The sequence below is a fragment of the Blennius ocellaris genome (assembly GCF_963422515.1).
Source record: "Blennius ocellaris genome assembly, chromosome: 2".
Lineage (NCBI taxonomy): Eukaryota > Metazoa > Chordata > Actinopteri > Blenniiformes > Blenniidae > Blennius > Blennius ocellaris.
The window spans coordinates 4,889,438-4,915,563 of record NC_137651.1 but is presented as its reverse complement, the minus strand read 5'-3'; the positions used below and the strand labels follow the sequence as shown (position 1 = coordinate 4,915,563).

At 41.6% G+C, this 26,126-nt stretch overlaps 1 protein-coding gene across 1 annotated transcript in view; it reads right to left on the bottom strand.

The window, feature by feature from the left end:
* The window catches only part of b3glcta (beta 3-glucosyltransferase a), a 101,231-nt gene that overhangs the window by 70,198 nt on the left and 4,907 nt on the right, over nucleotides 1-26,126 (bottom strand). Inside the window, exon 2 of the mRNA XM_080503758.1 lies at nucleotides 19,805-19,848. Within this exon, the coding sequence (XP_080359884.1) occupies nucleotides 19,805-19,848 (44 nt within the window). The remainder of the gene's footprint in view (nucleotides 1-19,804; nucleotides 19,849-26,126) is intronic.

The window sequence follows — 26,126 nt, the reverse complement described above, 5'->3', positions numbered from 1 at the left end:
ATTTATGGACCTGAGGAGAGACTGAAACCTCACTGACTCTGCAGCTCCACCGAGGAGGAGGAGGAGGAATAAAAGCAGCAGCAGATGAAGGCATCACATCTATGTGGATCGTGGGAAAGAGTGTGACCTTCAAAAATAGAACAAAACAAATGCAAATACAATAAGTATTAATTTGTGTTTTCTTCATTGATTTCGACTCTTGAGGTCTGTCTGACACTCCTTTAATCACATAATCTCACACAGAATTATTCTTCTGCATGGTTTAAAAAAAGAAGAAGAGTGCATTCATTTCTATTCTCTGAGTTTCTCAAAATTCTATTCAGATTTGAGACACCGAAGCCTTATGGAGACCTGAGAAGTGTTGATGTCTTATTAAATAAAGAAGTAACAACGTGAGTGAGATCTAAATTTATATAGTTAAGAAATGACTCATCTAGTTTTACTTTAAAATCCTGCTCTGTGGTTGCACTTGATAAAATCCCTCCACAGTCTGCAAATCTGTCTCCCGTAAACGATCTAATATTTCACAGCGGAGAGAGAGCCGATCCACTCTTGTATCATTTTTACCATCACTGGGAGACGAGGTAGTCTCGGCTCACAGAGCCAGACTCTTCCTGGCCTTCGATGTCTCAGCATGCAGGTGACGCTGTCCTTAATCCCGTCTGACAGCAGGCTGTCAGCCATTTGCAGGGAGAATCAGACACCCATAGGTGTTAAGAAGAAATTGCTATGCGTCTACACTATCTATCTGAAAGGGTTAGTTTCACCATCCAGTCACTGCTTTTGATCTGAGGCGCCGCCCCGCCGGCGCAGGCGGGCAGAAAGACCTCAACTCGTGTAGGTTACCCTCTGAACAAAGAAGGCACACCTGCCTGTGAACTCCTCTCGGGAGCGATGCCCAAGCCTGCAAAAAAAAATTGGATTATTATGCAATCAAGGACACCGGCGATGACAGGCCTCTGACCCGCTGTCTTTCATTTGGAGGCGCCTCACATGCAGACACGGTCGAGCCGCTGCCTCTCTGCCACATCTCCCCGTCCCCGAGGGCACAGACGCTCCACTGATGTGACTGACCCGTCGGCTCGCATTAGCTTTCTGTTCACTGACGGCGAGAATCGTTCAAGGTTGCAGACATTTTTAGGATTTCGGACGAGCGAGCGGAGAAACATGTGCAATTCAGGAAAGAAGCGTTTTAAATACCTTAGACCACTTATCGCAAAGTACGAGTGGATTAATTTTTCATTTTATGGCTCTTGAATTGTCAGAATATGTGCGGGCGATATTTTTTTTTTTTTGTTTTGGTTTTTTTTCCAGGGCAACTTTCAGTATCTGGCACTTGTGTAATATTGCTGGAAGCTGTGCCAGTGAAACAAGCGACCAGGAAAAACCAACCTCAGAAGGAACAAAATGATGTGTATATGATTGCATAAGCACCAGTGAATTAACAACTTTGATTAAAAGAAAAGGCAATGCATTATGCACAGTGTGGACGACTTGGCGTCTTTCTTGCGGAATCTGGAAACTTTCCAAATAATCATTTTATTTTCTGTTAAAAGTGACTTGTGAAAAATGTAACCGCTTTTTGTGGTGTTGGTAGAGGCTGATACTTCTGGCATTTTGGGGACTATTGTTCTCCAGTGACTGTGAGCCTCGTCCCCGTCCCAGAGCTCGAGTGTGTGTGTGTGTGTGTGTGTGTGTGTGTGTGTGTGTGTGTGTGTGTGTGTGTGTGTGTGTGTGTGTGTGTGTGTGTGTGTGTGTGTGTGTGTGTGTGTGTGCGCGCATATGCAAAGCTCCAGTAAATGTAAATGTTCCTTCCCTGTCAAAAGCAAAACTAACCTAGAATCAACAGACGGAACATTTCTTTGTATATTTTAACATATTTAGGGTGTTTGTTTTTCACTTTTTGGACTCCCGCACAACTTTATGCATGTAAATAATCAATCATGCAAATTATGTGGTATCATTAAGCAATGAAGTTTTTCTGATGAGTTAGCAACACTGATTATGCAAAAGCAACATTAAAGTGACAGCGATTCTCCCACCTGAGGTTGAGTCCAGTCCTTCTGTGCGCTCCTTTTTTTTTTTTTATCTTATTTTCAAATTTAACCAATATTGCTGATTTTGTTCCACAGGTGCAGGTGTGAACGTAAATATGGGTGAGTAAGTGGCATGTACGCCGGTTTGTGATAACATGACAAACGGGGTTGTGGACGCAATCGTGAAATGCACAAACTGCACGTTTTGATTTATCGTGGAGCTCAAGGAGAGAAGCAGGAGTTGTTTCCTACAAGAACCGAAGCAAGCCTAAAGAAGTGACTGCAATTCACATGAAGAAACAACACAAAAATGCCACTGATGATGATTTCAAGCAATTTCACAGAAAAACAAGGACAGATAGTGAGTAGAGCATCAGCTTCCAATCCTATCCTGTTCATACTTATAAATATCCTCGAACACAAGTTCTTCCAATGCACCTTTCAAGGTCGCAGTGCCAGTTTAAATGTACAAACGTAAAGCCTTTCACCATTTAAATAGATAACCGCGAGCACCTTGAGGTTCAGAGAGTTTCCAAGCATAAAAGAATAAGACGAGCGATCGAACCAAAAACCTTGAGATTAGAAAATGAATCACTCTACAAACAAATCATTTTTCCTGATCGAAGCTGAAAAAAATACAGTGAAATGTAGAGCGGTCGTCTCCCAATCGGAAGGTTGCAGGTTCGATTCAATCTCTGCCTGCCCACATGCCAAAGTGCCCTGAACTGCCTGTGTGAATGCAGCGTGAGAGTGACTGGTTGGTGGTGGTCGGAGGGGCCGATGGCGCAAAATGGCAGCCTCGCTTCTGTCAGTCTGCCCCAGGACAGCTGTGGCTCCAGACGGAGTTTACCACCGTCCAGTATGGAATGAATGAGTAATGCAATGCAATGTAAAGCGTCTTTGAGGGCCTAGAAAAGCACTATATAAAACCAATGCATTATTATTATTAAACTATTGTCCGAACAGCATTTTGCAATCTTCAAGAAAACCTATTTTTGTTTTTCCAAATCCCCCTTCAAAGTATAACTTGAATGCTGAATCTCACTTTTGCATCGTAGATTGTTTGGATTGGGCCTCAGTATTGTGGTTTGTCTGCCACTCTCCATAAAAACCTGTAATAGTTTGATTGAATAATGAAGCACATGATTTTATTTTATTTTTTTAACTCTGCAATGTCATTCCGTGGGCTGAAGGCCATATTTTTGACAGCACATTTTGTTTTAGCTAGAGGCTGGGATGAAAGTCACATTTATTTACTGTGTTTTTGACGGTATTGACAATTTCATGCTACAAATATGTGGCCTGCTGCATCGTCTGCTGCGATTGGATGGATCTCCAAGGGGCCATTGTAATGATTCTATATCTGAACAAAAAGCTCAACGTTCCTGCTTTCTGGCAATTATTTAATTTCCTTGACATTACAAAAGGTCTAGAAGCGATAGCGAAGAGAAGTGTGCATGTCAAAACCCGTCGGTGGCTGTCTAAGGGTTAAGCACTTGAAAGTTTGAACATGGTTATCGAACGTGCCACTCTCAATTTACATGGACCATCAATTTCTTGTACCACTTCCTCCTACATAGGGTTTCTTGCTGGTTGCAAAACCTTGTGTTGTGTCATGTTATTAGACTGCGGGAAGGAAACGCACACCTGCACAGGAAGTAACATGCAAACTCCACATAGGAAGGCCCGCAAACCAACTGTCCCACAGCGCAGCCACATCAATGAGCCAAGGATTCAAATTATTGTAAACCGTCGCATTTATTTCAACAGTTTAAGGATTAAAATATCTTTCCCACCTCCTCCACATTGTCATAATGCACGGAGACTAAAAACGCCTGCCGCCGAGCATTAGCAGGATTTTCCTGACAGTCTTTCTTCAGATCGCTCTCCCGCATTTTGTTGACTTCAATTGAAAACTAGAGGGGAAAAAAGCTGCTGATAGCAGCTCGCAGCTGTTAAACCGCTCTTACTGACGCCAACCTTTTCCAACTGCACACAAGATGATGTGCTCTAGTGCCACTTTGAAAAGGTAATTTCTTCCCTCTTTTTTTTGTCACTGTCAACAAATGAATTGACAAGGACTGCAGAGAGTAATTTGATCGGTTCCTTCGAGCACTTACGAGGTAAAAATCGCACAATGTTTGGCACTTTATTCACTCTCTTGTTTGGAATATGAATGAAAGGATCAATCCACTAATTGTTTAAGTGCATAAAAGAGAAACGGAACAACAAATAGCACAAATTCAGACAAACCCACATGAAGCCTTTGACTTTGTTCATGAGGTTCTGACAAGCATGTAGGTTATGCGGCTACAGGCTGTGCAATTTTTAAAATCTGCGGAGAATTGATTGTGCAAGAATAAAACAATGTAAGAGCGTACTGTCCATTCATGAAAAAGAAACTAGTGAAGCATGAACGGAGCCTCACCCTTGTGACATCTATACATCTGGAGAGAAATGTCTCAAAACCTTTTGTTTACAACCCGCATCCTTTTTTTGAGGTATGTTGCTAGTGTAGGCCCAAAGCACCCATTTAGGTTTCGCGCCAGTGTGGCGTTGATCACTACGTAACTTTATACTGCGTTTCTATTGGCTGGTTAGTTGATGCAGTTCGCAGCAGGAACCATGATCAACCCAGAATCCGAATTTGATCACAGGTTGTCTTTGGTCCCCTTGATAACGGCCGTCCTTTAACCGATCTCACAGTACGACGGAGGTCCAATGATTTAGTGGCAAGAGGACAGATATCGCCACGATTCTCTTGCGCTTGCCATCTTTCATCTGGGACGGCTGAAAATTGCACAGTGTCTCGCGGGTATAAGTCACCTCAGATACATATGATGCTGTTGATCAGACCAACATGCATCATCCTGTGAATCCAACAAAATAACTACATAACTGCAGGTGACAGTAGAAGATAAACCACAATATCTCTACTCGGTAGCGTCCAGGTATAGCTATTTTACAAATTCTTCCAGGATCATGGAATGATAGGTTGTTTGTTATTTTGTTTGGTTTTGAATGGAGTTGGACTTTCACCTGCAGGTTTTCACGATGTAGAAAGATGACATTGGATGTTTTGCCTCCCACTGTGAGATTGTGTGATAGTGATTTGTCGGCCTCAAACAAAAGGGCTTTTATAGCGGCTTTGAAGTGAAGGATCGGAGACGGCCTCTGCATGGGAGCAAGGTTTATTCTCTCTGGCTCTCTCTCTCTCTCTCTTTTATTATTTTTGGGCTTAAGCAACTTGTGATTGGTCAATTGCATGTATGCAGTTATTTTCTTTTGACACATTTTCAACTATATTTTGTTGTCTTTTGAGGTTCATGCATGTCTTTTAGACTGCAAACAGCTAAACCATGGCGTACTGTGCATCTTGCCCTTCCCACTGTGTCAGTTGGTATCACCTTAAGAGAGTTTTCAGGTTTTGCATGTGTCTGTGAGGGTTTTCTGTGAGTATTTTTTTTTTCCTCCCACAATCCAAACACATGCATCTCAGGTTAATTAGAGACTGTAAACTTGGCAGTTTGGGACAAATTGAGGTTTCCTTGTGATCTCTTCACTGTGTATCTTGCCTTTAGCCCTGTGTTGGCTGGGATAGGCTCCCGCCTGCTTCAACCATGGATCGGATAATTGAAGACGGTTGGATGGATGAGCTCAGTGTGAACCACAGAGGCCAGAAAAGAATATTGGAAAGAAGCCAGAAGGTAAAGAGTGCTGCAGAAATGAGCCCAGTGCCACTCTTCCAGTTCGCTTGACTTGATTTTTAAGAGTTTCATATAAGGGATTTAGTCAAAAGTTTGAAAACAGGTCAGTGGTGACCATTGCCTCCCGAGACTCAGCTTAACTCTTTCTCATAAAACATCCCTGCTTGTACAGTGTTAAGCTGTATCCTATAGGGCTACTTAGAAAGAAACGCCAGAGTGATAGTTGTATCTTGTATATTTCCAGCAAACACAGAAAGAAAAAAAAAAAAGCAAAGGGCATGATGCTGCAGATTTTCAGTGACATTTTCAGTGGCCAGTAGAGCTGAAAGTCCATTACACACTGTCAACAGTTCAACTGTCCAAAGCCAGCACTGCCGCTTGTGCAAAGCCTGGAGAGGATCATCAGCTGCACAGGAAAAGATGCATCACAATGGTAAAGGATTAATTTAAAATACAAAACTTCTGAAAGAAGTGCAAACATTTGCATGCTGACAATTTTTTGGCTCATATAAAAACACAAATCAAATAATAAACCCATACATACTTCAGTTATGGCCTTAAGAAACACAGCTACCTTAAAGTGCAACTCCAACAGCCATAAATCCATCTGCTCCACCACTTTATCAGACTTACAGATGCAGCAGGCTGTAGCCGATCCCTGCTGACATTGGACGAAAGGCAGGATAAACCCAGGACACGTCACGAGGCCATCACACGGCTAACACAGTGAGACAGAACACCCTGCACACACACGTACACACACTTCAACTAATACATGTGTCTTTGGACTGTGTGGAAGCTGGAGATGGTCCACACAGGCAAAAGAAGAACAAACAATCTCTAAACATAAAGCCTTCTGGGCCCGGGATCGAACCGGGGATATTCTTGAGGCAAGAGAACTTAACACTTCATTACCATGCCCTCCACTATTTAAACTATTCTGACTCAAACCCAACAACTTTTGTAGTGTTCAATTGTATTATTTCAGTACTTGTGAGGTCTCACTGCAGAAAAGGTTTTTACATGTTAAGACATTTATTCCTCTCCTGTCGCCGGTAACAGAATTTCGAATGCAGAATTCCCATAACTGTAACTCCTAACCCATTTACCATGCCTTCAAAACAAGAATAATAATAAAAAAAAACTAACATAAAACAAAGAAACAGAGCAAACTTACTACTCATCAAGTTGTCCCCGCAGGACTTGTGCAGCACGACTGTCGAATCACAGACTTTGAAACTACACAGTGAAAAACGTGAAGTCGTCACATTTATTGACAATTCTACAATGTTATTCTCAAAATAACTAGTCAGTCTAGTGAAGAAGCTAAGTGGTTGAGGTGTAGCCCATCATGAGGTTTAATTATATTTAGGCCTTAGAAATGTGATTTTCACTTGATCTATTGAGAGTGTGCGTCACTACAAGTTTTATTTCTGCAACAATTCAAAAACCTACTGAAATAAGTCCTCTTGCTATACATAGAGAGAGCCACGGTGTCGCCAACACTATCGGCCTAGAAAAATAATCCCTGCAGTGCCAGGGAATAAGAAAGACTCTTATTTATTCAGTCCTCCGTGAGACTTGTGAAGAAAAGAAAAAAATCCGAGTATCACCTGTGTTGATAATAATATAGCTATTTTGTGACTTAAAAAAAACAGAAATCTCAATATACATGAAAAATATAGTAACGCTCTGTATCAAACACATGAGGAATCAAACCACAACAGGTTCACTTGATGTGCATTTGTTACGCATCTGATAAATGAACGCCGTCTCCCTTCAACTCACGCTGGGCTACATGACTTTCTCTGTGCTTCATCATTTTCTGGTGCTGCTGAGCAAAACCAATGACACCAACTAATTACAGTATATGTATTCAGTCAAGGCAACTTTAATATGCAATTAACTGGTATAAAACATGCCATTTATGGCTTTTGGCTGTATCCATAGCAACAAGCGGCACAAATTTGATAAAGAACAAAAGACTTTAATAATAATCCAGAAATGTAAGTGACAATAAAAGACTAATGCCACCGTATTTAAATTTCACATTTGCAAGGTGTGACAATTAGCATGATGAATTACACAATGCTGAATATTTAACTGGTCTTGTCCGCAGCTTGGAAACGTATTCCCACTGTAGTTTCTGATCTGGAGGCAGCAGGTGATCTTTGAGGTCCACAGTGGACGAAATGAGACACTTGGCCAGATCGTCTTTTGCTGATCTGAGACTGATAAGTTCAGCGTCAGATTCCTCTTCTTTTAGCCACAAAACCCGACGTGAGTAAACTTGTTTTTCACTGATGATATTTACACCGATCAACCGTCAAGTCATAATTACTGACAGGTGAAGTGAATACCAGTAATTATCTCTTTATAAAGGTTCCTGTCAGTGGGGGGGATATAACAGGAAAGTGGACGTGTTGGGAGCAGGAAAATGGGGAAACCTGAGGAGCTCTTTCAGGGTGTAGGAGCAGAATGTACTTTTTTGTATTTAATCTACAGTACACATTATATTGGGTAATTGGCAGATGATCTATACATGGTAAATGGATTTCACTTATATAGTGCTTTTCCAGCGCTTGAGCAGTTCCCAAAGCACTTTACATTGTTAATCACATCCTCCCATTCACACACAATCTTTCACATGGCTGCTGCCATGCAAGGTGCTCAGTCCATCTGTGGGGAGGGATGGCAACTGAAAAACGATTCTTGTTGAGCACCTATTACCAGTGTTTCAACTCTGTGAAATCGTTGGCCATATCTGCAAACACCCCCGCTGATCAATTCCACTGAAGGCGAATGAATGTCTCCATGCCGTCGTTCACCAGTGCAGCCAGCAGGAAGCATGGCTGTCAATACTGCAGGTGTCATTTCCAAATGAGAAACAATAAGAGAATTGATAAAGAACAAAATCGTATAAATTCCCATCCCTATCCATTCGGAACATTTCTTGGTCAGATGTTTGTGAAGGTGAGTGTGAGTGTACTGGACATATCAATAAAGAAGAAATGTGTTCAATTGGAAACTGGGGCTCTTGCTTTCAGCAAGCAGAGTGTCAATTAAGATCCCGTTGTAGCGTCTCAAGGGCTTAAAGCATTGGCTTGGCCTCTACACCGCGTGCTCCCAGTCGGCAGCGGCCAGGATTTTTAAAGCTGTTATGTGTCCATGTGGTCAAATCAAAGAAAAGAGCTCTAATAGCTTGTCTATTGTCTATTTGCCCGTCCATACAACTCACCAACAACGTGAGCAAACAGGACCTCAGAGCGATGGAAGAAAGGAAGGTCTAGACGGATGAGTCATGTTTGTCTTTTACATAAAGTGTGCATTGCTAACCCGAGGAAAAGATGGCAGGATGACGAATTATGGGAAGATGGAACGTTCAGCTTCTAAACACTTGGTCCTGCCATCCATGTGACATGTGACTTGTACCAAAGCATTGTTACAGAGCATGAACACTTTTTTATGGAAACACTGTTCCTTTCAGCACGATGTCTAAAAGCAAAAAGGTTTACTAATACTTTGAGAAAAACAGTGGGTTGAGGCGTCGACTTTGCCTCTAATTTCTCCAGATCCCTCACAGCTTCTCGGATTTTAAAGATCTGCTGTAAATATTTAGTTGTCAGACACCACAGCTTACCTTCACAAATCTACAGGCTGATTATGTCTGTTGTCACAAATGTTTGGCATCATTTTCCATTTTCTCATACCATATCTGCTGAAAGACATATTTTCTTTCACTATTATCGCCACTCTCTTGTTTAAGCTATTCATTTTTATATAATTTCGTAATTTCTCACACAATGAAGCGGTTCAGCGGGGGCACTCTCATTTAGTTATGAGAGCGGGCTCATGGGGCTTCAGCTTTGTTTTTCTTAACGTACGAGAACTGTTGCCAACAGAGGTGACCAGACCGCACAAAATTGTTGACAGTGGTCCAAATCTGGTTGCCAGGGGCAATGGGCAACCTCGACTGTCAAGCCCTGCTGTGTAAGTTATTTCGGGTCACTGTGTGCTCCGTCGCCTCCACATGAAATGCTTTTGATCACATTTTGGACATTTTTAGCCCTTAGAAAGTAAAAGTGAGTGTACATTTATCACAATATTTGTTTTTTTTAGCAAGATATTAATATGTATTAATTTGTTGCCAGTTAAAATGGTTATAAAAATATTTATGAATAGAAAAACCTTCATGTTCGTTTATTGTTACCTTTTCATTATGGAGCATTATCTTTGCAGATAATGGATGTATGGAGATTCTCGCAGCTTGTTACACAGGAACATCATTCGTCTTTAGACAATAGCCAATACCAGCTGTCGTACTAAAATCTCCTCTTTCATCCAACTCAAAAACATGAATACTCTGAGACTTTCATGTAATGTTGCTCACTCAAATCAAAAGACACAAAATTCCTCTCAGAAGATTAAAAAAAAAAAAAAAAGTTGTTTTAAGAAAAGAGAAAAGTAATTTGAAGGCACTTCTTTTTGTTCTGAAAGTGTACACAGCCTCATCTCACCATCTGGATCAATGTGGAGGTTTTGTTTTTATTTTTAAAAGCTGTGCAAACAAATGATTGTACCATCCCTGTGTGTGCAGAAAGGCAGAGATCTGCAACCTGTGGCTCGACAGCCTCTCTGTAGCAGCTTCCTCTTTACAAAAAGTCTGTTTTTTGTAATTTCACTGCAGTGTTTTCAAAAAGCCTCTCACCTCGGAGTTCAAGGTGACAAATGTGACACTTGGGGAAAAAAACTGTTTCAATATTTTGCGAACAAGAGAAATGCATCACGTCTAACAGGATACCTGCCCGGCGTCACCTTGCACTGCGCAGCTTCTGACCCCCGCTCTCAGAAAACTTAACCATAGATGAATACACTGCACAAAAAAAATGTTTTGGAGGAAAATGGAGTTTTAAATCCAACTGTTTTGATTGTATTTAGTTGCATCAGGTCTGCATCAGCCAAGAACAAATCATTACATTCATGTAAATGCATGAAAAAGTGACCAGTCGGTGGTCTCTCGTCTCTGTTCATGACAGCGTCCGTCTGCAGTGCTTTGTCTTTCCTTATTGCGTTCCGTCTGGCAGCAGCTGACAATCACACGCTGACACACCGATCGAACCGATTAGTATGTAAAGAAGCCTTTCTGAGTTGGTCAGAAAAGACCTTTTGTTCTTCCTTTCAATTTCATCACATCAAAAAATTCACGAGATAACTCAAGACGACAACAAATTGATTTAGTCCACAAACAGTGAAGATCAGCGAACAACGTAGGTGTTTGGAAGTAGCGCGGATGTTCAAGGTTAATGTATGCAGATGAGCCTACAGTAAACTGGCACCATGATGTTTACTGTGAAATGTTCAGGTGAATGTTGCCTTGACAGGCTTGATATCTGAGGGAAAAAAGAAGCCTTCACCTCTTCTGTGGAGCCGAGTTCGCTGCAGAGGAGTTAAAGCAATGATTCAGACTCCTCTTGAGTTTGAATTTCTTAAAACAACTGCCCAAGGTTAGGAGAGACGGGGAGACAGAGGAGAAATGCTCTTTTTGCACGCAGCGACAGCCGTTTAGGCTGCCCCGGCACGTTTGGAACGGAGCATAACAAAGTGCAAACAACTGTGAAAATGTATAGTCGAGTGTGTCGCAGGAGAGGATTTCTTTCCGTTCAAGTTTGGTCACTATGTCAACAGCTGTCTTCGAGGCTGAATTAAGCTCACAGAGATGGCGATCTGAACCCGTTGAGGAGCAGAGGCACTCTGGACATCAGGTTATTCTGGCAAATATGATGGATTATAAAGTGTCCTATCTGCTATGATATTTCTATATACAGTATATGTTGTTGTTTTGTTTTTGTTAGAGGAGGGCCGACCACATCAACTGTCGCGGCAGCTTTATGACTTACTATAAACAAACAGTTACGTATATTGATGCTCATTCCTCTGCCCCCCCCACATACACACACACACACACAATTTTACATTTTGTTTGTTCCTCTTTTCTCCCCCATCCATTACGTGTGTGCAGTTTTCAGAAGCGGTGCTGGATTTGTTTGTTTTTTCTCTTGATTTTGTTGTCTGATGCTTCTCGCTGCTCTCCTCTTGCCACCAGGTGTAATGTAACTTTGAAATGAAGAAAAATACAATTCATTGTAAACACAGTATAGGGCGGTAAGGCTCAATCTGATTTCCCCAAACATATTGAGAAGCAGGCCATGAATGCACAATGCATGGGAGTATAGTTTTTGGAAGCTTAGTAAGTCTTTTTCAATGTGTTTATTGCCTATGCTGTAATAAATTTGTAAAATATAATGCAGCCCCACTTCCAACCTTATGCAGTATGAACGGAAATCACTGTCCAGTTAAGCTAAAGCCAAACAAAGAACATTCAATCACATTGAATAGAACAAACAACATGCAAATGACACTAAGATGCAAGGACAAAGCGTTTTCCCACACCAGCTGCAGATAGTGAAATTCAATTCCTCTGCTATTGTAGACAAAGACATAAAGCCTCCAAGCAGTTAAAAAAAAAATATGAATATATATATATATATGAATGAACAACAGTGACTGTCAATAATTAAGAAGCATTTACTGCAGGAGGGTATAAACAACTGAAAAAAAGCAAACAGCAGAATTCAGAAACATGACTCAAACGAGCTCCTACAAATTGGCAACGAGCTCAAAATCACATCATGTAAACAGATAATGAGCCTATTTTAACAGGTTTTTTTGTAGCCCTATTAAGTACATTCACCAAGAGACTCATATTTGAGACCTTTGACCAACTGATCACCAACCGATGCAACAGGTGACCTGAAACAAATGCAGGCGAGACTCAATCTTGTGTTTTTGATCTGTCGGACAGCTACGATCACAACAGACACCAAACAAGTCACAGCTGATTGATAACGCACAGAATGTAGCCGTGGGCAGATCTTTAATGTAGATCACCCAAGATGTTTTAGACTCTGGTTAGTCTGCCTTCCGTCAGTGAAGCAATCTCGCTGTATATCTGCATGAACGAAGTCTCAGTTAGGGCTTTTCCACCAGAAAGAACCAGGAGCTCGTTCGGGGCCGGTGCCAGAGCCCAGTTCTTAAATGACCACCGCCAAAGAACCGGTTGTTTTTCCATTGTCTATGGAGCCAAGTGAGATCCACGTCATTGCGTCACTCCAAAGCGTTGTATCTCACTGATCACCAACGTAACGCTGACAGCGTGCAGACAGGAACGAGGAGACGGACTGTATTGATCGGTTTGGTCCGGGTCGCTCCATCTCGTCTGGCCTGAAGCTCAGATGCAGACCAAAGAGCCAGAAAACATTGAGTCTGCTTGTCACACTATTGGTGTTTTTTCACGTCCGTCTTGCTTCAGTCTGGAACGGCCATAGAGAAAAAAAAATAAAATAAATAATAATAATAATAACCTGGTTCTTTCTGTGGAAAAGCCACCTGTTTTAACCGGGGTCGTTTTCTGGAGAGCAGACACAATCAAATGCTTTGCATCTGCATCACACTGCAAATTTCCACCAGAAGAAAAATGTCACGTGCTGAGACACTCAATATACATTAGCACGGAAATTGAAGGATGGCAGAGCTACTTAGGTGTTCAAGGTAAGAGAGGTACTAACTGTCGTCTGCACGTGTCCTGCAGGGTGCATTCACACCGGATTGGCTTGAGTCAAATAAACGCTGGTCTGTCAGCACTGTAGCTTTGATCTATTTGTGGAAGCAGACCTGTAAGTTGCTGATTGAAAATACTTCTGATGAAGTTTTTCCCAGAACAGAGTCTCGAAAACTTGCAAATGAAAGCCTTATTTTGTTAAGTTGCTGTGTGATCCCCGCTTGTAAATCCCATGTGTTCCATTTTGCCAAATTCACATCTTAAAAGCTGCCCAGCATGCCTTTTCAATGGACCTCACTGACAGCAGTCACATTCATTTTAATTGTTCATCATAACCTCCAAAGAAGTAATTCCCCACTTGCAGTGTGACCAGTGAATGGAGGGGATGCCAATTCAACAGACACCAGTGGCAACAATTATCCAAGGTGCTCAACCTCTATTTATAGCAATTATGGGTTCATTGCTTTGCCCAAGGACACTGGGACTAATGGCAAGAGGAGATAGAGGATCGAACCACCAACAACGAGACTGGAAAACAACCTGCTTATTAACCATGTGAGCCGATCATGAATGCTGGTGAACGGATCTCTGTATTTTAAGCATGAACAAGCTAAAAGGGATAGAAAAGTATAAGCCCTGCCTGTAGACTGCATCCCAGCCTGGACTACAGATGAACTTTAGAAAGTGTTTAGATTGCGTACCTTTGTGAATCTACCATTAGGTCTTTGGAAACACATGAAGCAACTCAGTGAGTCACGGCGTTGAGCACTTTTGATTACTTCTGCTGTGGTGACTATGTGTGTGTGTGTGTGTGTGTGTGTGTGTGTGTGTGTGTGTGTGTGTGTGTGTGTGTGTGTGTGTGTGTGTGTGTGTGTGTGTGTGTGTGTGTGTGTGTGTGTGTGTGTGTGTGTGTGTGTGTGTGTGTGTGTGTGTGTGTGTGTCACATGACTTGTTGCTTTCAGCTCAGATCTGGTGAACCACCAGAAGGTGAAGTTGACCTTTTCAAAGTAGAAGCTGAAATGTCTTTTCAAAAATGTCTTCACAAAGGCTCAGAAGGAGTAAAGTCAGGAGCAGAGGGAGCGAAATGATCGGTCAGAATTCCTGCTCATTGTATATCGTTCTCCTGCATCCACCCACCCCCCTTGCGTCAAGGTCTCCTGCTTACACAAGCAAATTTGTAGAACACTTGTTGTTGAGCGTGTTTATGAAGCCCTGAAGCCACACGCTATTTTACTACCTGGGCTTTTCGTTGGCAATTTCCCACGAGTCATTCTGAGTTCACACCGATGCCGGTCGTCGGAGGCTTCGGGCCGTCTTCAAAGGAGTCGGGCGCGGTGCGTTCCATATGCGAGCCACGGTCTGCGCTGGGAGACGAGTGCTGGAAGTGGCACTGTGCCGCGTACAGCTGCAACTACACTCCCTGCTTTCCATATCATAAGCTTCTTGTTGCGGTGTCGTGTGTAACAGTATTGATCAAAGCGGACTATGTAATTGAACAAATCTTCCCCTGCACTGAAAGAGAGCGCTGGGCAAAACCTAATAGCATTCGGCGGTTGCTGCTTTGCATTCCGAGATCAGTGTTTCCCGTAATCACACCCTACAGGAGCCTCTGCAGATTTAGCCAGATCTTAACCACGTTTGGACGAGCGCAGCTGTTTGAAGTTACTTGAAGTTAGTCGTGTGCAGAAGCAGGTCTGCTCTGCAGCTTATTGGCTCTGAAAATCATGTGAAGACGGCTGTGAGCGCACAGAGGTTTTAAGAGAATATAGTGGCGGATTAAAGGTTGTTTCATGCGAGACGCGTCTGCAGGATCCGCACGGCTACGTGCGGCCAAATTAAGTCATTTCAGCTGCCACGCCCCTCCGCGAGGCCCTGTTCACGCCGACGTGACCGCTCCATATTTTGTTACTGCGGTGGAAGTGTGTCTGCCCGCTACTGCCCCCTGCAGGTTGAGAGCGGGAGCCGCTTGAAGTATAAATGGCGCACACGTTCTCTCGTGCTGATTCTGCACGTCACGCCCGTGCGTCAAGCATAAAACAGCCTCGAGTCTCTTCCATGTAAAACATCTATGAAACACAGGCTTATATTCCCACGGAATTCAAGAGCTTGAGCATAACAACAAACTGATGCAAGAGACTGATCTTTGATCAATCGCTTTTTTTTTTTCTCCAAATCACAGCTTTTCAATCATTCATCCATTAATGCTTCATTCAGACTAGTATGAGCAGAATTTGTCACAAACACCTTTTAAATATAACTCAGTGTGCAGGGATGAATAAACAAGTTACATGGAAATAATATAAACCACAGAACAATAGATTTGTATTCTAAGGGCTTACGAATACTGTATATATCTTAACAGTGCTTGGAAACTATTAGCTTCTTTCCACAAGGCCAGTTAGACTCAACAGCTGGACGTCCTTGAAATATCAACTCAGACTCTGTTTAACTTAGGGATTAACCACCAACCAGGACTGCAACTCACGGTTTCTTCAAGTGGCTGAATACTAAAATGATAAGTAGAAAAATTGAGAAATAACAGCTCCTGTTTAGTTATCATATTTTAATTTGCACATACATGTATTTGAATTATTCTCTGTATAATAACAGCAACCAAAAAGAAAGATGGACACATCCAAAATCCTTTACGCAGCTGAAATCCAGCTTCTGCTGATACAAAAAGCAAATAAAAACGTCTTGTTTAAATTCAAGGACAGCTACATTGTGTCTAACGTGTGTTTGTTTGATTCTTTTAACAAGGATAAGAAAACTTCTGATCCAAATAAAATAAACTTTATTAAAAAAGAAGAGACAAATCGTGTATCTATTTTTTCTATAAAGCGAGGACAGCCCCTGGATGACTTCCTTGACAAAAGAAAAAAGGTCGTATTCAAAAAAAAAAAAAAAGTTTTTTTCTGCGTTATCCTCAGACTCAACTTACGTTCACAATTGAGAGCAAATTACGGTCACCAATTAGTATGACGTAAATGTCTGTGTGCAAACGGTATTAGACCTGAACATAATCTACTAACTCAACTCAACTCTAATAACTTCTTCTTCACCAAGCTTCCAACTCAATTTAAGGCAGGCAGAAATTAGCTTGTGTATTTTCTAACTGTGCAATAAGTTACCATAAAACTTTGCAGGAAGTTTGTCACCCTCTGCGAAATGAGCAGTAATTAATAGTCATGTTCAAATAAAAAAAAAAAAAAAAAAAACTTTTCTGGGTGTGAAATAATAAATCAGTTTTATTCACTTGGAGTCCACTAATTTATCAGCATGTGTTGCAAAATGCTGTGCATGTAAATGCCTGCCAAGCCTGCCGCCTGGGCCTCCGATGTAAATATCATGACTTTCCACAAACTAAACTGGAACACGTCCATGACCTAAAAATTTGCATTCCCCTCTAATTTGTTAATGTTCTTCTTCAGCTCAGGAGAGCTAAAACGAGGAGGGGGAAGTGGGTGGGGGCTCAGGTTTTATACAGAATATCACACAGCAAATGTTACTCTCACAAAGGAGTAAAAGTGGCCCTCGGTGTCTGAGCAATCTGTCAAAAATGGGCCGATTCTGGAGAACATTCAAAATGCCGTTGGGAGGATCTGCGATTGTGTGTTCAGAAACTGGTGATGTGTGGGGAAAGAGGCAACCCTCGCCCCGTCTCGGCTCTTCAACACCCCAGCAGCCACGCGAGGGTCAACAAAGGAGGAAAAGACTGAAATGCATGCAGAGATTTTTTTTTTCCCCCGAATGCTTTTTGAAGACATTAAAGTGTCGTTATATACGTTCACATCCTCCGACTTTGCTTTAATGCCTTTTTTTTTTTTCTTTTTCCAGTGCATTAGACATGTCTTTTCTGGTGGTTTCCATTGTTGTGAAAATTGAGCTCTTTTCATTCCCTTAATGGGTTTCTTCTCCCGGATGGATATAATTTGAATCTTTGTTTTATCACTCTGACAGGCAGCTGTCCCTAATGGAGCTTTTATAAAAAGCGGGGGCTGTGCTTTGACAGAGAATCCCTTTGTACAGGTGCACTGATAACGTAGCGCCACTATTTTCATCTGAGAACCGACTCACTTTTTTGTATAATTCTAGAGGTCGTCTTCTTTTTATGCGTCTCATGAACACAAGCTAACAAAAGATGAATGCTTCAAGACGTTTTATTCTTTTTTTTTTTTTTTTTACAATGGCTTGCCAATTATTTCCCTGCAGATGAACATGGACATAAAATACAAAATGTCTTTCCACTCCATTTTTTTAGGTGGAGTTTGGAGCTACAGTATGTATCATGGGCTGTTCTATGAGAATATTGCATGCGACCAATCTTGCCGAAGAAAAATGGCAACAACTCCAGCCAAACCCGATCTTAAACCAAGAGCCAATGCCTCGTAGATATATTTCCAATCATTTCAGAAACATGTGCAGCGAAACGGTGACATACAGTATATGATGTTTTAAACGCCTCAAAGAAATGGGCTAAAATCACCATGAGCTGTACAGAGCACGAAACTCCTGTCGTACCAACTCAAGCATGACATTCCTCTTTTCGTCATGGAAACTTGAAGCATCAACACCCAGGACTTTGAATGTGGGCATGCAGGAATACTGGGACCTTCACGGTTGCAGTGACACAAACTATAAAATAAATGTTATTTAAAGAGGAGCACTGGATCCTGGCTTACTCCTTTGGACATGGGTTTGTTGCAAGCAAACTAAAATAGAAAGAGGCCATGGGAGGGAGTATTGGTTATTGGATAATGCAAATGATGGCGGCTTTACCACTGGAGCGAATTACACTCATACTGAGAGAGAAGAAAGACGTCTTTGAGAATGTCGGGAGAACATTTGTGAATCAGGTCAACTGGACTTAGTCTTAATTTAGAAAGATGTTTCAAAGTCTGCTGATGTTTGGTCGAGTGATTGTGATTAGTACTGCAACCCTGAAACATAAATGATCTGTTCTCCATAAACATAAGCACGTAGCTTTACCCTTGGTTTTAGTAAATTAGCACTTAAGACAACAATGCCTTGTTAAGAAAAAACAACAACTAGATTTTGCACATTTCTTTTATGTTTATGTACCATGTACAGACATGTTTGCCAGGTTGTCAGCACAATAAAGGCTGATGAAGATACGCCCACAAATACAAATTGCACACTGTGGAAAAAAACATAACACAGCAGCCAAATTAAAATTAAAATATAAATTAAAAACTGTGGCATTGTTATCATCCATTTGATTCTAGATTTCATTTTAACCAAACTCAAACAGACCAATCTGGGACAAAATAAAGTGTTGTCTGTGGCCACCATGCTGTACAATAGCAACAATAAATCATTTTTGTCAAATAAGTAGTGGGTAAGATAATCATCATATTAAGACATTGAGAATATACAACATTCTCTCACTGACGGTTGTAAAACACCTTTTGTTTTTTTTATCACATTATTAATTACCTTTATGGCTGTTACAGCCCCTCTCTACTCTTTTTATTCAAAAGATCACAGACGACGACAGGTGCAGGAGTTCATTTTGGACAGGTGACAAACCAATCATAGAGCTCTCGCCAAGAAAAAAGATCACACACACACACACACACACACACACACACACACACACACACACTGCGTGTGTGGACAGACGCTACTGCCCTGTCCTCTACAAAAATAATGTGGTTGAAGAAAAGCTTCTTTTTATATGAGGTTCGTTTCCATTCGAGAATAAACTTTGACAGTTATTTGCCTGTCAATGTGTGGCTCTTTGATCCATAACTGAAACCATTGGTTCTCCCGTGTAACGTGAAGTTCAGATTTTCCCAAGCCGTACTTAAATACGCTACTCAACGCAGACGAGCATCGGCGTTCGTGCCGTTGTTTACATTTCTTAGTGTTTTTGCATCCCTGGAGGACACCACTTGGGACTGTGGAGGGACCAGGGAGCACACTGAAAAAGGACAGGAAGCGCAACACCGCCACAAAACAACATGAGGACTATTAAAAGGTGGCAGAGTGAAGGGTTGAGACTTTTGCGGAAGGGAAAGGAGTAATGGGAATCTGTGAGAAGCATGCGAGTAATTTCCCTTTCCTGTGATGCTAAGCACCTCTGCCAGGAGGCTCACTGTCAACACCCTCTCACACCAATAAGAAGTAGAGCAACCGAACACATTTATAATTTATTGGGCAGCAACTGCAGACTACAGAGAATGCTAGAGGAGGGAAATCATCTTGAGCTTGGGCAAAGAGGGAATGTGCTCGTGTTGTAGAGATCAAACTTCTGATCTGGAGGCCAATAATCAATACCTCCCCTCCCCCCCCCAAAAAAAAGGCTCCAATAGAAGTGAGAGGACCAGGGAAGAAAAGGGTTAAAATGACGAGGAGAAGTTAAGACCCTGGAAGGTTCACACAGGAAATGAGGAATAATGAGCGTTAACAGATTTTCTTACCTGTGAGCTTTTTCCTGAGCTGCCGGCAGCAACATCGATATAATCTGGGGGGAAAAATACGAGAGATTATGCGATTTCAGATTGTTATAATGCCGTAATCTATTCATTTTAAGTGAGACATACATTTCTTTCTGGTGGGAAAGCTCAACAATATTCTGTCTGAAAGCTGCAATTTAGAAAGAAAATTGTCAGTTTTGTATGATTTCATGGGAGAAATATTTCTACTGGAAATATATTTGGGGTTTTACTTTCATTTTGAGTTGCTGTTGGAGGTTGGAGAGCACAGGGCACGGTTCATCCATCTGGGTTTGTAATTAGAGCCCAGAGAGCTTCTATCCAATTACACCGCCATCGATTCAGAGACAAGAAAATCTTCGCTGAAAGATTCCCAGGTTTTCAAATCAATACATCAAAAAAAGTGGCGTCGCCGAGAAAGAATTAATATTGCAGTTTATATGAAATCAGGCTGCCTTCGCCACGACATCTCTCAGCTTCAAATTTGGCTTTAATTAGGTGATATAACAGGGAAACACTTAGATTTCCGCTCCTGACTCACCGCCGTAATGGGGGGGGGGGGGGGGGGGGGGGGGGCACAACAGGAGTGCAGATTAAGACCTGAAGCAAATCAGATAGGAGCTCGAGTAACAAGCCTCCCTCAACCTCCCACTGTCCAGCATGAGGCGGACGCAAACATAAAAGTCCCATATAAATCTACATATTTCATAAGATTGATACAATCTCTACGACTTTATTTTTATGACCCAGTCGGCACTAATTTGGCCCGATATTAATTCCATCTATCGCAAGAGGGACGCACGACTTGAATAATTCAAGCAGCCGAGTTAACTTCAAAACACTTCTGAGCACAAAGCCTGGAATACAGCCACCAGTTCAGAACAAATGAGCAAAGTAATGAACCTAATTATTTCAGTCGTGGAAGCACACTAAAAAAAACAACAACGAACAAACACTTGCCAGTTCTCAAACAGCTCAAACTTGCCAAACAAACTAAAGGTTGGATTTTTTTTTTTTTTTGCTATTTGTTTCAAGAGGAAAACATATAATATGTTTTAACGAGAGCAGAATAACTACATGATGGTGGGGATTACATCCAAGGATTTTATATTCCTACAAAGAGAAAGGTTCACATTTGAGGAACACATTTTTCTTTAATACAGAAAGGCGACACTGTTCACAGCAAAAAAGTGCTTTTGTAAAGAGTAAAAAATGAGATAAGGCACAAAGGAGCCTCTGATGAGCTGTTAAGTCAAAATAAGTCTTTGGAAATAATAATATATAAAATACCTGTAACAATCCTTCTATAGCAAAGAGAAGCTGACAGCTTCTGTTAAGCGTTATTTGTAAGAAAAAAATATATATAAAGAAAACACTATTTCAATAGACATTGTCAAAAAACAGGGTTTTCATATAAGATTAATTATTGACTGAATTGTCACATTTGTTGACGCTGAATAGAGTACAGTAATGACAGTCAGGCTGAAGAAAATTAAGCAGCGAGGCAATAAAAAGAATCACTGTACTTGTGTTGGTTAGACGCTTTTGAAAATAAACTGATTTTTGGGGGGTTTTTTAAAGGTCACGTCACAATCCCAGTAACCGGTCGGTACTGAACCTGGAGGTCAGGCTTCACCTGGCTCTCTTCACATAGCAGGAGGAAGATAAAGCTGGAAACTGAACTCATCTGACTTGACTGTCCAGTTCTTGTGTGCTCCAACCAAGCAACTTTTTGACTGCCTTGTCAGACTTAAAGGCGTGATCCCAAAAAATGGGCCATGTACAGAACGGACTGAACACTGGACTCCAGTTTGGTTTGATGACTGAAGCTCCTGTGACGTCATTCGCTGGTGTTCATCACATACGGATCAGGATGCAGACATTTCTTGCTGAAGAAACACTTGGATGGCCAGAACTTTGTTTGTCCTCCAAGCTGTTGGTTCGTCTGTATTCCTGCAGAGCAAATCTAGCAGCTGAAGGACTGCGTCTGCACTTCCTGACTGAGGATCTAGAGCTTCAGGATTGTTTCCTGCATGAGGTCCCTTATTTGAGCCTTTTTTTGGTCTCTGGAGAACTTTTACATGTTCCAGCTTTACATAGACACGAAGCATGGCAATAAAAAAATGTGTCTAGATAAAAAACCCAACAAAAAATGACCCAATACGCCAAATGTATTATGTATTATTATGGAATTAATCTATTTTTAAAGTTTTTAATGGCTTTTTTTAGGATTTGTTAGTATTCTGGCTGTGCACATGCGCTTGAAGACCTAATAGTGATTCTTAATATAATATTTCGCAACTACGCGGGATGTCCAAAACCTTGTTTTCCACTATTGTATTGCATGAAGTTAGTCAAAAAGAATCAGATCTCAATTTTATCTCTACCGAAGCAGACAGCAGCTACATCATTGTGGTTTCTGTTGATATTAAAAATGCACCATTTGGCGTGAAACGAAGCCTCCTGCAGGAATACGCTGAAGTTCACAATGCATTCTGCTGCATCTGCTCAAACTTCCCTTCTTTTCATAGCTCGCCCCAGAGAGGGAGAGCCGGAGCCGCTCCGAGAGGGGAGATCGGGAGAGCAACTCACTAACAGGAGTGCTGATGGGAGCACCTCCATCTCATCGCCTCCTCCGCCTGCATAATCAAGTCTGTTGTTTCCGACCATGTTTCCAATTGAGCCACACCGAGGGGAGCTCGCTCGCTCGCTTTGATTTGGGAAACTCTGGAAATCACTTTACACGATGAAAGGCGCGAATGGCTCCACTGAACGCTTTTCAACAAGCCGCACATTTTATATTGTCGGAGTAATAAAAGCAGACGTCCGACGCAATTAGCCGGGGAACGCCGTGCTCATGACAATGGGAGGGAATGGGGTTGGTAAGCGGAATTCAAAGTATGGCACAAAAACAAAGATGCACAATGGTGAAAATCTTTGTGGATTCATAGTAATTAAGAAGCGTGTTTATTTGTTTGACAGAGTCTGACTTCATCAAGCATTTAATGGGGGCCGAGGGAGTTGAAGAACAAAAACGCGCACATGAAAGCGCTTTGGAAAAAAAACCCAAACTAAATTATGATAGCAAGGGCTGCTATGCAGGTGTTGGTATATTAACTAGAATGCAAATGAGCAGCCGGTGTTATGCTTTATAAGAGCTCTGACAATCAGCCGGTCTGTGTGGTGTGTTCAAAGAAAAATGAGACGACTGAGAGCCTCCGAAAAGAGCCCCGACCGCAGCGACAAAACAAAGTTATTTCATCAAACAAACACAATAGAATCGAAAATTGTGTTAGCTTCACAATGCTGATGTATATACTATTTTATATACAATATATATATATATATCAGTGATCGTGAAATACGTCGGACAGTCGGTCATTACCAGTAAAAATGCTGCGTCTATACTTCAGCCTCTGCTGAAATGACTCCACAAGTGTTTTCTTGCCGCTGCTCTGTAAAATCTGGAATGGATTTCCTGGACGGAGGTGGGTTTCAATGAGACGTGGAGTAATGAGTCAGGAAATCCACTCCACAGTTTGCAGCCAGCAAGAAGGCTACGGAAGTAGCATTGCGGCTCTCATACTTTTCATGACAACATGTTGCTGTTTGGACGTATTTTACGCTCCAAAAAACCGCAAAGCATCAACGTGGATGTGAGCAATGCCGTTGTAAAGCGAGGCGCTCTGCTGCCAGCTCGCTGAGGAGAATGGCACCGACATCATAAATATGAACAGCAGCTCCTTCGCGGTAGCAGGCTATGCACACCTCCATGAAGCTGCGTCCTCCTCCACACTAAACTCCCTGAAAATAGTCCCAATCATTTGTGCTGCATTAGAGCTGGAAAAATTGCTGTTTGTGCTGCTTTGCTAAATAATTTCTCCAGGAATTAATTAAGTGATTCTGAGTTTTAATTAAAACAACAAGTTTATTATGAGATGATGACGTCACATAGACATCCACATTGTCCAAAGTGAACAAAAATAGTTTGTACTGTTTCCTTTCCTGACCTTTTATTAACTAACCTCAAGTTGCATTTTGAGAGAATACATGCATACATTCATACTTTCCTGTAGAGATGACTTTATTACAGCCTCATGTAAAAAAAAATATATGGCCAGAAGCCACGTCTGAGACCAGTGTGCAAACATCACTGAGCTGAGGGCCATTAAACATGGATTCAACTCTTATCATCCTCTCCACAAACCATACAGCTCACCGCAGCTCAATTTTACCCAAAAACGTGGTCCACGTGGCACTAAAAGTGGCTCTCAATGACAACCAAACATTTAGAAATATACAGCCACACATGAAAAGACAAGTGGGCATTTAACTAGGATCCACACAAGTGGTGCAAAAATAACTCATTCGTATTCATGTCCGGTTCACATTCAAACTTGAGTGATTTAACACAAAGATTATTCATTTTGCTTTGCTGCGGTCGTCCTTCGTTACAGCATGAGAATACAGTGCGGTTGAAGCTCTGCAAGGACTCTTCCTCCCACATTAAAACCCCAGTCTACCCTGAGCCAGACACGAGCTGAGAGTCGTACATATGAAGGATTGATACAGAGACTCCCCGGTGACCAGAAATGACTTAATCCATCATGAGCATGTTTTCTGTTGTCTGAAAGTCTGTGAATATAAGTCCATGGTGCCAATAATTTTTTTTCAGGGGAAATTACAATACTTTTGTGGCGACAGAGACAGGGAAACCCATTATAATGAAAATATGTCCTCAAAGGGTTGGCACAGATGGCCCTCAGTTTGTGCTGCACATGCAGTTGTAATAATGCGTTTGATTTGTACTTGTGACAAATGCCCTGCTTACTGTTAAGCATGCAGGAGGCACCGGATTCATCTGGCACATCATGTCATATTAAATCTAAACTCCTCTATTCCAGCTCAGACATCACCAGCAGGCATATAGGAGAGACTCCAAACCCAGTTAGAGCTAAAATGATCTCTTGGCACAGGAGGACGCTGCAATATGTGACGTTTTAATTTCGTGTAAAATTGGCAGAACGTGCCAAACGCAAACGTCCTGATGTCAGCTTAAAGACAAGTCTGTGACGCTGTGCTGGTAGAGCAACCAAATGTAAAGAGTTTTGTAACTAACCACGACTCATTTCGTCCTGCAGTACAAGTTGAATCCACAAGATGGTGTGTTGAGTCCAAGAAGCAGCAGGAGGACTAGTCAACAGTGGGAAACCATTTTCCCATTGCAATTACTTGGTCATGCCAAGTAAAAACACCCTGAAACAATACGGTGAAAAAAACTCACAGGCGACAGACTAAAGTGTCTCAGCACTGTCACCCAATATTGACTCATTTTTCATAGCGCCCAATTAAAGATGTGACCTTTTTCGACTCAGGAGTCTTGTATTTAGCAGCAGCTTAAGTTTTGTGTGATTCTGAAAGAGACAATTGATGGGTCATAAAGTAACAGAACTCCAAAAACAAAGAAAAAGTTCACCGTTAAGTGTGAAGTGGACTAACAGTCATTGGATATTTGATCTGAAATATGTCCAAAATATACACACAAATTAGCTTCTTCCGTGATTGGCCAGTGTACGCTCGCACACTGCAACACAAGTTCCTGTCAGAGACTCCACGCGTTTGTTATTCTCACAGTTTAATTGGCTGCCTCTGCCATGTGTACAGTCCAAAGAAATCCTAAAACTATCTTTGTATTCCATTGCAGTCTGATATAGAGTCACATAATGCAGAATGTTTTTGGACACCATAAACAAGCTGCCCGGTGCAGTAGTGGTTAGTGCTCTCATTTCACAGTCAGACTATTCCCAGTTCGAGTCCAGTCGTTCTTGCATGTTTCAGGGTGTTTTCACACTTCTCGTGTTTGCTCCAGTTAAAAAAAAAACAACTTTGATTGGTGCAGTGTATTTGTGAGTGTGTAGATGCTGCTGTCTGCATCCCACTGTGCACCAAACAAGCAGAAGAAGTCAGGAAGCAAGCCTCAGTACTCGTGTACTTTGGTGTGGTTTGAATTGCAAGTCTAATTGCAGTTTGAACACAGTCCAGTCCAAATAGCTGTTAAGGGATCAAACACATGATAGAAGTGTTGAATCCTCACATTATATCCTAGTCAATGTGCACAATGAGGCCTCAGTGTAAATTTCACTCATTTGATCCAAGTTGGGTTCACTCCGAGGACCAGCGTCATAAAACTAAGCGCTTTATAAATGATTTTAGCAGACTTAACAAAACAGAGCAATGATGACATCTCATGTCTTGGTTTAAAATATGTGTCATGTTATGCCATGTTAACGGACAGCTTCAAATTATA